This window comes from Oratosquilla oratoria, chromosome 28 (genome assembly GCF_046742065.1).
Source record: "Oratosquilla oratoria isolate Oo_2021 chromosome 28, ASM4674206v1, whole genome shotgun sequence".
Lineage (NCBI taxonomy): Eukaryota > Metazoa > Arthropoda > Malacostraca > Stomatopoda > Squillidae > Oratosquilla > Oratosquilla oratoria.
The window spans coordinates 27,533,590-27,546,089 of record NC_134804.1 but is presented as its reverse complement, the minus strand read 5'-3'; the positions used below and the strand labels follow the sequence as shown (position 1 = coordinate 27,546,089).

General features: G+C 41.7%; 1 protein-coding gene across 2 annotated transcripts in view; it reads right to left on the bottom strand.

The window, feature by feature from the left end:
* Positions 1–137: 137 nt before the first annotated feature.
* Positions 138–12,500, bottom strand: part of LOC143040272 (interleukin-1 receptor accessory protein-like 1-B) — a 20,853-nt gene continuing 8,490 nt past the window's right edge. For both annotated transcript variants that reach the window (XM_076211075.1, XM_076211077.1), the window contains exons 6-12: positions 11,351–11,564; positions 10,410–10,534; positions 9,670–9,828; positions 9,065–9,202; positions 5,530–5,690; positions 4,020–4,466; positions 138–2,246 (exon numbers count right to left, since the gene is read on the bottom strand). In XM_076211075.1, the coding sequence (XP_076067190.1) occupies positions 2,124–2,246; positions 4,020–4,466; positions 5,530–5,690; positions 9,065–9,202; positions 9,670–9,828; positions 10,410–10,534; positions 11,351–11,564 (1,367 nt within the window). In that variant the 3' untranslated portion in view covers positions 138–2,123. The remainder of the gene's footprint in view (positions 2,247–4,019; positions 4,467–5,529; positions 5,691–9,064; positions 9,203–9,669; positions 9,829–10,409; positions 10,535–11,350; positions 11,565–12,500) is intronic.

The following is a 12,500-nucleotide window of genomic DNA, read 5'->3' as shown; positions in this document are numbered from 1 at the left end:
GCAGTTATGAAGATTACCACCTTTGCCATCCTTTACATATGTTTGATCTTTCCTCCAATGGCAGCGGGAGTAAAGGACTGAAGAGTTCATTACTGATCGACTCTTCACAGAAAAACAAAACAAAAAAACAAAACAAAATCAAACTTTCATTTATTCCAAACAGATTTCTTTCTCCATGTGTGGAAGTCGAATGTCCCAAAATGGGAGACAGTAGACAAAAATATCATAACATTTATGTATATCTATATAAAAGTAAAAATAATTGATATGTAACATGATTTGTCTTCATCTAAACCCAAAGCCTAACTCCTTAAGTGCAGGGACATCGTTTATCTGGTTCCTGGTTAAAGCCAAATAATGAACCTGTTTAAGGGGTTTCCCTAATTGAAGGGATAACGCACTCACAATTATCAATGCATACAACTGCAAGTAGGACTAGTAACACACACAACCGTCGATAGGACTCACACAGCACAGTGCTCTTAATGTTCACACCTGTATACAGGTGTTGCAGAACACAAACCTAAGGGCAGAGACCTACTGTTGACCTTAAAGCTCGAATCACACGCATCGACTTTTCGCCGTGCACCGTCCACGTCAAATAACCAAGGGTGTCCTTGCACGCTTTCACAACTCATGACCCCGTGTGAAAGCATCCATAGACATCCGTGGTTATTTGAGAGAATAACGTCGTGTCGTGGACGGCGCACGGTGTAAAGCCGATGCGTATGAAACGAGTCTATGAGGTCAATACACATAGGTCGCTCGAAGTCCATTTTCATCCCAAATCGTCCTCATCTATTTAGCACTGCTCGAATTCATCTTGTCCATATTTTTTCCGCCAGTGTTTCTTGATTATTCTTATATTGCACATTGCAAGCCCAAATTACCAGTCATATAACTTTTAGGAGTTTTTTTTTTCTTCTTTTTTCTTTTATTTCTTACCCTATTTTCTTCTATTCTATCTTATTTTCATTTTCTTTCTTTGCAATGTGACACTTTGCACTCGAGTCGTAGGTAAAACTTACACTCGATGACTTTTGACATTTTTACATAATTTGCTTAAACTTGTTGCTTCCGATCGCAGAGACATAATTGCAGTTATCTCATGACGTACTCGTGCGTAAACCAGAGCATGAAATCATGCAAGGACATCACTAATTGGCCTTGCATTAGTACAATTTAGTTTATAGAAATGAGATTTCATTATAAGAGAGCTATTGCATAAGGAAATATATACAGTACTCAGCAACTTGAGATGCATTAATATAGATCATGGCTTAGATACAATTGTCCTTAAGAATACTTTAGTCCTTCAATTCATTGGACTCTCATCTTGAGCACGCTTAGACTCGTTTTCCGGCACTTCCGTACTCGAGATATCTCATTAATGGAAAAATATATCAAAAAGATGGGATAGAGACGTACATTTCACAGGCCTTTTCTATAAAAAAAAAGCACACTCGCGTTATTGAAGGATGGAGTGAGGTCCACTAACGATGCCTTATCCTTCAAATTCCTGAAATTCATAAACTGTTTCATTTTGTCCTTAATCCTGTAAAATCCATAGTACGCCAAAACAAACACTTTTGCATTAATTATTTTAATGTTCCATCTGTTCTCTCACCTACTCTTTCTCATCTTTTGTCATAAATGACGAACACGACTTTCTCAATCGTATGTACATTATTCTCCAAACGTCGTCATACAACTAAAATGTATCCATCTAGAAAGCTGGATTTGCAGAACACTTGACTTCAGACCCTTCTGGTCTGACCCGGGAGAGGAAAATCTACTCTGAGGGGGGCGGGGGGGGATCTCGCTCTTTCAAACGTGAAAAGCAAAATCCTCATCTGTCCCGCCAAATGTATAAGACACTTCCTGAGACTATACAAATATTTTCTATCATCGTGGAATGATCAAGCTTTTACCGGATACCGAGCTCGTCTGTCCCGTTTGAGGACTCGAAGTCACAGGCACAGGACTCTTGTCGAAACGCAAGCAGCAAGCGAAAACCTCGGTCCTTTTGCCCAGTCATCCTTGCCCGTGCAAGAAACCTAAAGCTTGTCCACATCTTGGTATATGGCAGGAACGAAAATCACGTGCCGATTTTCGAACACCTTCTAGGGTCCGTGTTGGACGTTGCGAGCTCGCATAGGTCTCAAGAGGTAGAGTCGAAGTTTCTGCCAGAAGAGCTCAATGGGATCTAAAGCATAGCCCGTCTTCACCAGTTCCCAGCAGCCAACCTGAAGAAGGAAAACAAAAGTAAATATAAGCATGAATGTACAAGTTTGTGATCCACCACGGTCTTGGATCACGTGCTGGACTCGTGGTCGACAGTTATTACCCTCCCGGTTGAGAGCTCAGAGTTCATATAGTCAGATCTATGGGTAATGTGACGTTACATAAAGCATAAACACACACACACAAACATACACATAAACACAAACACACACATATATACACACACACGCATGCAAACACACACTTGCTTAAGGGAGACAAGAACGGCTTGCATTATTGTAAAGCCTTCAAGCCATGAGCAATGATGGAAGCCGTCAATACTAACCATTACTCCAGTGTGTGTGTGTGTGTGTGTGTGTGTGTGTGTGTGTGTGTGTGTGTGTGTGTGTGTGTGTGTGTGTGTGTGTGTGTGTGTGTGTGTGTGTGTGTGTGTGTGTGTGTGTGTGTGTGTGTGTGTGTGTGTGTGTGTGTGTGCGTGTGTGTGTGTATGTGTGAGTGTGTGTGTGTGTGGGTGGGTGTGCGCGCGTGTGTGTGTGTGTGTGTGTGTGTGTGTGTGTGTGTGTGTGTGTGTGTGTGTGTGTGTGTGTGTGTGTGTGTGTGTGTGTGTGTGTGATTCACCATGTTTTTATTAAGTGTTGGACTCGTGAACGACAGCTATTTCCCTCCCAGATGAGAGCTCAGAGCTCATATATACCTAGTCTATGGGTAATGCTGTGAACTTACGCACACACACACACACACACACACACACACACACACACACACACACACACACACACACACACACACACACACACACACACACCCAACGCCCTGCCCACGGGAATTGGAGTATATATTTGTGTGTGTGTGTGTGTGTGTGTGTGTGTGTGTGTGTGTGTGTGTGTGTGTGTGTGTGTGTGTGTGCGTGTGTATGAGTGTGTGTGTGTGAGTGTATGTGTGTGTGAGTGTGTGTGTGTGTGTGTGTGTGTGTGTGTGTGTGTGTGTGTGTGTGTGTGTGCGCGCGCGCACTTTGTTATATCCACTTTGCAACCCCCCTTTAAATTCCCTAACTTGTGCTCTGTTGCTCGCAAAACGAGGTGGAGATGCCTGGGAGGCAAAGACGTTAACTACGCTCGTCCCTTTCACGTCTTTCTACTTAAATCATATGAAAATTGTGCCTCGATTCTTCCCCAACAATTACTGCAATTGCGTCCCTACTGCACACCACACACGGAGCAAGACCTTACCTCAGTCTGTGCATTTTCTCCACCTGAATCTATCATTAACTCGCTTTTTCTCTACATTGTGACTGACTCCTTGCGTGTTTATCACATCTGTCTATTCCCTTTGGTCTATTCTTTGCTTCTACTCCTCCGAGGGTTTCTACTCCCATCCATTCATCCATTCTCATAACATGAGCAGACCATCTCAGGTTTACCTGTTTTAGAGTTCTTTCAATTACATCTGTATGCCCAGACCATTCACGGACATCATCGGCTTTCTATGTTGTCATACTTCGTTATTCCGTGTATACCCCCATAGTATCTCGTTTCTATTTCCTCATACAGCTTTTCTCGTTGTGCTTATCATTCAGGCCTTATTCTCATACATTACAGTCACTACAACGACTGCCGAATGCATTCCTCTTGCTGACTTCTTTATCTTTTTCAAGGTGATCTCAGGATATCTCTTACTATCTCCTCCACTCCACCCCCCGTTCCTGTGCCTGATTAATTCTTCCAGCCTTCCAGTATGCGTCATTAGAAAATACACGATTCTGAAACTATACTAACCTTATCCCTACTTTCATAACTGACACTAGGCATAATGAAAGGTGCTTGAGAATCTGGAGATCCTGGTTCGGAAGTGGAAGCTTGTTCGTGAAGATCGATGTAGAGTCTCGTCGGACGAAGTGGCTTCCCGTTCTCAACCTTGTCGAGCTCGTCCAGGGCCTCAAGGTTCTTGTTGTGCCCTGAGACCATGTTCGACACTTTCTGGTTGCTGTTGTTGTTATTCTTCGTTTTCTTGTCGTTCCTCTTCTTCTTCTTCTTATTCTTCTTTTTTTCCTTTTTTCCTTTTGGTTCTTCTTTGCCCACCATGTCGTCTTCTTCGAAAACCTCCTCATCCACGTCGTTGTCGTCTGTTTCGGGGGTCCAAGGGCCCGGCCAGTGGATCTTCCGTACCACCTTCAGCATCGTCACCAGGCCGCTAGTGTCCGGGCTCTTCACCTTCGTTATATCCTACAACGGAAAAATAAATTCAGTTGTATCGTTGGGGGTCTTGTATATGTACAAAGTTAAGGGAAAAGAGAGAAAAAGATGTGTGTGCGTGTATGTGCGTGCGTGTGTGTGTGTGTTTGTGTGTATGTGTCTGTGTGTGTGTGTGTGTGTGTGTGTGTGTGTGTGTGTGTGTATGTGTGTGATTCACCATGGTCTTAGATCACGTGTTGGATTCGTGATCGCCATCTATTTCCCTCCCGGAAGAGAGCTCAGAGCTCATATGATCGATCTATGGTCCAGATATATTGTATCCAACTATATCTGGTGTTAGTTAGACCCATTCCTGACTATGCGGTACAGTTTTGGTTTTCGTCCTATATAATGGATATAAATTCACTAGAATCAGTACAGGGGAGAATGACCAAAATGATATATGGGCTCAGAAATTTATTTTACATAGACAGGCTTAGACACCTTAGCTTACACTCTCTGGAAAGACGTAGAGTGCGGGGTGATCATATAGAGGTATTCAAATGGGTTAAGGGCTTTAACGGGTGGTGCAGACAAGGTCATCATATAAAAACAACTGGACAAAATTCAGAGTAATGGATTTGAATTGGACAAATTTAGATTTAAGGAGGAAATAGGCAAAAATTTGTTTCCAGAGTGGTTAACAAATGAAGTACATTTAGTAACCATGTAGTAAACGATGAAACTACCGATTGTAACAGGGTCAAACCAATTCGAGTAATAATAATGATATTATTATTATTATTATTATTATTATTATTATTATTATTATTATTATTATTATTATTATTATTATTATTATTATTATTATTATTATTATTATTATTATTATATAAAACATGGTCATGCTGACGGGGAAATCATTCTCGACCTTATGTACATTCTCCCTTGGGTACTTTATTTCATACATGTCATTCAAGAGGAAAAAGAGACAAGATAAATGAATGAATGAATATGAGATCAATAAGAAAGATAGAAATATATGATAGAAAATTAATCATATATAAGTAAGCAAGTAAAAAAAAAGCAATACTTAAGAGCTGACGAGCCTCACCTCAATGATGACAGCAATCATCTTGGCCTTCGTTGTGAGAACGGCGTGGACAGATTGGTGGAGGGCCCATACCGCCGTGGGACTCTCCAATAGTCCTTTAGTCACCACCAGAACCACGCGACCGCACTGTCCCACTATCTCCGCCACTGTTTCGGCTACCACTGTCGATATAAGATAAAGAAAAAGAAGAAAAAAAAAAGGTTAGATGGAACAAAGGCAAATGTAGAAACTATATGGTATAAATCACTAGAGTACATTGATATTGTGCTAGTAACTCGTCTGGCTGTTACGGCTGAGAATCGAACTCGGCCTAAGGGAAATGCGAAGCCTGTCCCTTACCACTGTACTGCAAAGGGGCAAAAGGATCGGAATCTGTCACACGTTGCATGCGAGGAAGGTCGTCGCCGACCCCTACTGTCATGCAAGTAAATGTTTACACCCAAACCCCACCACCAGGCGTTGGTTCCCGACAGCCCTGGCCAGGCGGGGACGCGACCCGACACCGGCAAACAAAATAAAAAATAAGAATAAATAAATAAATAAAAAAGATAAAAAAAAAAAACAGCGGCTTACCGCAACTGACAGAGCTCTGCCCTACCAAGGGTTCCTTAATTCCCACTGCTTAGGTGTGATTTTTTTTCGTTTAAAATATAGTTAGAGTTAGCCTCTCACGATCTTAAATTCACCAAATACTTTCCAACTAATAATAAAGCGCCTTTTTATTTCATCGTCATGATATCTGATAATTCAGCATCTGCCCGAAATAATCATACTCTTCAACTTTTACAAGACTCGATCGATTACTGTATAATTTTTTACTATGAACTTTCGTGAACATTTTATATATATACATATATATATATATATATATATATATATATATATATATATATATATATACACACACAGTATAGTGACCACCGCGCCTGTGAATGGTATTTTGTCAAGATTGGTGGTCGCAGGTTCTAATGGATCTTAGAACAAAAAATCGATTCGACTAAAAGCTGCGTTTCTCCTGTCTCATTCTACCTTTTGCATTTTTTTTTAATGGGGAGTAAAGCTAGAAGGACGAAAGTGTGTCCTCAGTTTGTTACTGAGAACTTTATTGGACTATTTAGTGCAAAAGATTTCACCTGGAGGTTAAAGGGGCCTTCAGCAGTGGGCTTACAGACATCGAGCTCCTGGTAGATGGCGAGTCTTTTCCTTTGTCCAAGTAATCCCCGATATAATGTCTGTCTTTAGTTCTAGACATTATGTTACGAGTGAGATCGGAAGCTTCTCAAGATGTGTCATACCGGATGGGACCAGAGTGAAAGAGTTGGGTTTCCTGTGGAGGCATCCCGTGTGATGCCTCTGAGGGCGCGTGCCTGAGTTTAATAAACGTTGCTTTCGGGTTTTGTCTTGTTTTTTCTTCAAGAAATCAGGCTGGATTCTAGAGGCTAGGCATTCCTATGCAGACCTTGAGCACAATACCAGAGTTCAGTCCACCTTTCATTCGTGTTTTGCATTTTCTGAATAGTTGTTTTGGATTTGTATAGGTGTGTTGTCGCCACTTTTAGGATCTTTATTGTGATGATTTTTAACCGATTATTTTTGTCTAACTAGAAGAAGCATCTCATCGTTGTTTTATGGGGATTTTCTATCGGCTAAAATCAAACTATTTTATCCAGTTGAAAAAAAACATTCACGCCTCTTAAGGGTAAATACTTGACGCCGGCTTTGGCCAGAATATTTTATTCATTTCGAAGAAAGAGCCAGAATCTTTGATTCACTTCGCAGAAGGATCCAGAATCTTTTATTCAGTTCGAAGAAGGAGCCAGAATCTTTTATTCAGTTCGAAGAAGGAGCCAGAATCTTTTATTCAGTTCGAAGAAGGAGCCAGAATCTTTTATTCAGTTCGAAGGAGCCAGAATCTTTTATTCAGTTCGAAGAAGGAGCCAAAATCTTTTATTCAGTTCGAAGAGGAATCCAGAAGCTTTTATTCAGTTCGAAGAGGAATCCAGAAGCTTTTATTCAGTTCGAAGAAAGAGCCACTTCTCCAGAAAAGGAGACTCCAGAAGGCTTTGCTCAGCTGGAAGATCCATCCACACACCAAAGGCCGAAGAAGTCTTAATGCATCTTCTGTGGCAACGGCGCTTCATTTCCAACTTTGTTTTTGTGATTTTTCTTTTTGTTCATAAAATGTTTGATTCCTCCGGGCCTAGAAGGCCTAGTGTAGCGTTCTTCGTTGCATCAAATTATTAAATGGAATGATACATCCACTGGAACCTCACATAAGATCACTGCATTTACGATAATACGGACCAGACATTCTAAGACAGAGAAAAAAAAAATCCGACTGATCTCTAACTGGGAGCCGAAATGAAATTATATTGAAATATACGTATACAGTGGCTCGTCATTGTTGGTAGTAATTTCAATGATCACTGTCAAAAGTGATATATAGATAACTGCTTGCTTTGGCTATCCATTAATTTGTACACACATACCATCAATAGAAATGATTTACTCTAAATTATGCGAACATCCACATACAAGCATAAGCTAAAAATATTTGTTTTTGTTTTTTTAATTAGTAATTGAAAATAATCAGCCCTTCCCCGTACCCCACCTCAACAAAACTGAAGTAGATGGATATTTAAGATGGACGGGGCCTTAACTAATCTTAGTACATTCAAATGTTTATTTCTTTTCTTGTCAGAAGGTCATCAGTGTAGTATGCATTAATCATTGGCAAAATGCAAGCATGAAATACATGAATGGATATGGACTCTACAGCATTGCAAACTATGCAGGGTGGCAGCATTAACTAGATCTTGTAGGATTCGATTATACTGAACAGTTATAATGATTTTACACACCCAGCACTATCCTTCAGAAGATAATCCAGCCTTGATTTTTGGGTCTATTAAGAAATGTGAAATATGTCCCTGAACTGCAAATATCACAACTCCAAGGGCCAAAATGCCAACAGGCTTTCCTCTTACCCCTTAACATCATATCTGGAGAGTTAACATCCATAATCTAGAACTACTTATGCACCTAGATGCACCCGTGCGCGCGCACACACACACACACACACACACACACACACACACACACACACACACACACACACACACACACACACACGCACGCGCACTCATACATACACGCGCACACACATACACACATTGACATATACACACACATACACACAGTCACACATACACACACATACACACACACACACACACACACGTACACACACGCTTATACATACACACACACACACACACACACACACGTACACACACGCTTACACATACACGCACACACACACACACGTACACACAAACACACACAGTCGGGCATACAGAGGCACCCGTGCGCACGCGCTCACGCACACACAGTAATTCACCACCATTCATCTTTATCCTTCTTGTACACTCAAGCCACACAAATCCTCATGTCCTGTGGGCCCCTCACACAAGTTTCAGAGTCACGCCCGCCTTTTATCATCCCCTCCCAGCCTTAGTATGATGAGTGGACTCACTCTGTCCCCCGCAAAGGTCACGCTCGGGGAGGAAGCAGGAGTATCCGTGGTTGTCCTCGAGGCGCGGCACCAGGAAGTTCCACACCCAAGAAGCGGAGTCTTCCGAATGCACGACCATCACGTCCCATTTGTAGTCCCCTGTTCGAACCGGAGAGAAACGGTGAGCTGGCAGCACATAAGGAAAGAGTGAGGAGAAGGAAAAGGAGGAGGAAGAGAAGAAGATGGATAGGGAGGAAGAGGTGGGAAGAGAACAGGAAGAGGAAGAGGAGGATAGAAGACAGAAGGAAGAAAAAAGAGGAGGGGGCAGACTAAAAGATATATAAAAAGGAGAGCAGAAGAAAAGAAAAAGGAGATGGAGGATGAAGAAGAGAGGGGAGAACAGGAGGTGGAAGAGGACGAAATGGAGGAGGGAGACTACGAAGAAGACAAAGAGAACAAGAGGAGCAGGAGAATGAGGAGGAAGAGGAGGGGGAAATGAGCATGATATATTTGTGAAGAGGAAGTGATGCAGGTGATGGTGGGGGGTTTGTGACACAACGGAAAACAAAAGTCAAAAACCAAAAAGATAACAAGAAAACAAAAAAGAAGAAGAGTTCTCGACATACCTTTGGGGGGAGGAGGAGCGAAGTTTTCCTTGTAGTAGAGCAGAAGAACGGTGCGGCAGCGACACCAGACGCAAAGTATCGTCACGAGGAACATAAACACGAAGACGACGACCAGAAGCCACGCACGGAAAGTCACCGCCATATGCTCGTGGTGGGGAACTGTGAGGTAGGAGAAGGGAGAATGTTGATGGTGAAGAGAATGTCGATGGACGGGGGAAAAGGAGAGAACGCTGATCAAGGGGACCGAAGAGAGGAGGTTGATGAAGGAGAAGAAGGGAGAATGTCGATGGAGAGGAAAAATAGGGAGAATGTCGATGAAGAACAAGGGAGGATTTTTATGAAGGAGGAGGGAGAATGTTAATCAAAGGGAGAAAAGGGATAATGTCGATGGAGAAGAAGGGCGGATGTTCATGGAGGAGGGAGAATGTTAATGGAGGGAGAGTCTTGGAAAGGAGAATTTCTTGAAGAAGAAAATTTCTTGATGGAAGAAGCTTCTCAGCATGAGAAGAAATTTTTGGCGGGAAGAGAGTCTCAGCCTAAGGATCTTGGTTGGGGGTCAGGGAGGAAATGTCATTAAATACAAACGTCTTAGTGAGGGAGAGATCTTGGTGCTGTGAAAGAGATTAATTACGTTCTATTTCCAACAGCATACAAAAGACAACAGCAAACAGTACACAGCGTCGTGTTAGTATACTAATATGTGGTAACATTCTAGCTAAGAAAGACTCGATGTTGCTCACGTCCATATATGATGGTGACGTTGTTGTCACTATTGCCATACCGATTCTTCAAGACACACACATATCGGCCGTAGTCGCTCATCTTCAACTCAGTCAGGTGCAGTCTGGACACAAACATACCGTTTCTGTAGAAGGAAGAGGAGTATTCTAAGGACATAAGATACTTGAGACCAACGAGAAGAAAACTAATGCGCTTCTGCGAATAATTTTAATTCGAGTAGGATAATGTCTCTCGATTCTTCTATGGTGCTCATGTGGAGAATGTCTTAAAGTTTTTAAAAGACATCAATTTGTTCTATGAAATTTAGAATTATATGTATGATTGCTTGTGTGTGTATCTTGTTTTGATGTGTCTTTGTGTGAGTGCTTATTGCTTTTACTGTTTTGTTTGATTTATTAATTTATTTATTTGTATATGATAGATATGTTTTAAAGTTTTTAAAAGACATCAATTTGTTCTATGAAATTTAGAATTATATGTATGATTGCTTGTGTGTGTATCTTGTTTTGATGTGTTTTTGTGAGTGAGTGCTTATTGCTTTTACTGTTTTATTTGATTTATTAATTTATTTATTTGTATATGATAGATATGTTTTAAAGTTTTTAAAAGACATCAATTTGTTCTATGAAATTTAGAATTATATATATGATTGCTTGTGTGTGTATCTTGTTTTGATGTGTTTTTGTGAGTGAGTGCTTTTACTGTTTTATTTGATTTATTAATTTATTTATTTGTATATGATATACGCTGAATGGCCTACCGGCTCCGGCACTTCTATGGACGTGTGTGTGTGTGTGTGTGTGTGTGTGTGTGTGTGTGTGTGTGTGTGTGTGTGTGTGTGTGTGTGTGTGTGTGTGTGTGTGTGTGCGTGTGTGAGCACTTGCATACATATATTTCCACACGCGGTTCTATGTTTCTATGCGATACCACATCTCCTTACTTCTCATTTGTCTTGTTTTCTTTCGCGTTAGCCATGTCAGAGATGAAGATGAAGGAGCCGTTATCGAAGTCCCTCTTCCAGAAGATCGTGGCTCCGAACCCGGAAGAACTCCCGAAGTAGCCCCGGCAGGTGAGTGTGACGTCTTTCCCCGGAAGCGTTAGTATATCATCAGATATGTGAGACAGGATTGGTCGCTCTTTGTAGGAGCCACTTGCTGCTCGTGTCCGGAAAATAAAAAAATAAAAAAACATATAAATACAGATCCATTTGATTTGGATGATGGAGAACATAAACACAGGAGAAGGCACGGAACCCTAAATACTCTAACGTTTCGTTCGCGTAGAACTTCTTCAGAGTTCTGAAGAATCTCTGTAGAAGTTCTACGCGAACGAAACGTTAGAGTGTTTAGGGTTCCGTGCCTTATCCTGTGTTTATGTTCTCCATCATCCAAATCATTTGTCAAAAATACTTATCAACACATATCCATTTATGTAGTTGGAGTTATTATAAAGTTAGCTTGAACACAGCATAGGTGAAAGGGTTTGAATGAACTGGATGAGGTTATGTATACTATGATCAGATGAAAAGGTAACTCTTCTTTCGCCATCTCAAGCAAAAACTAGGGGAAAACTAACACATTGCTCCATGTCAGACCCCCTGATATCCATCTATCCGAATCCTCCCCCAACCCCCCGAGAGGACAGAGTCCACTTGGCCAGACTGCGGCGCGGCCATCATCCAGCCCTGGATGACCGCATCCCAGACAACTGTCCATCATGTAACATTTCATCCCATACCATAAAACACAGTTTGGAAAACTTCATTGTACATAATCATGCACGCCAACAACACAATATACATTCTATATAAGGGATTTGTGGGAAAACCCCGTATCAGCCATAGCGGTCCTCAGGAAGACGGGAATGCTCGGTCAGACAGTCTAGAGAACGACGACGACAACAACTGAGGACGTCACCACCGTTCACACGGGCTGACTGCCACAAAGCTTTTCTAATCATTCCCGAGGCAGCGTCTCTGTCGCGGACAGGAGGAGTTCCGTCTCGCTTTCCCCTGTCTTGGCACCTTGCCTTGACAACCCACGTGTAGTCAGTGGTTTATGAATGTCACGAACACATTTACGAATACCCTC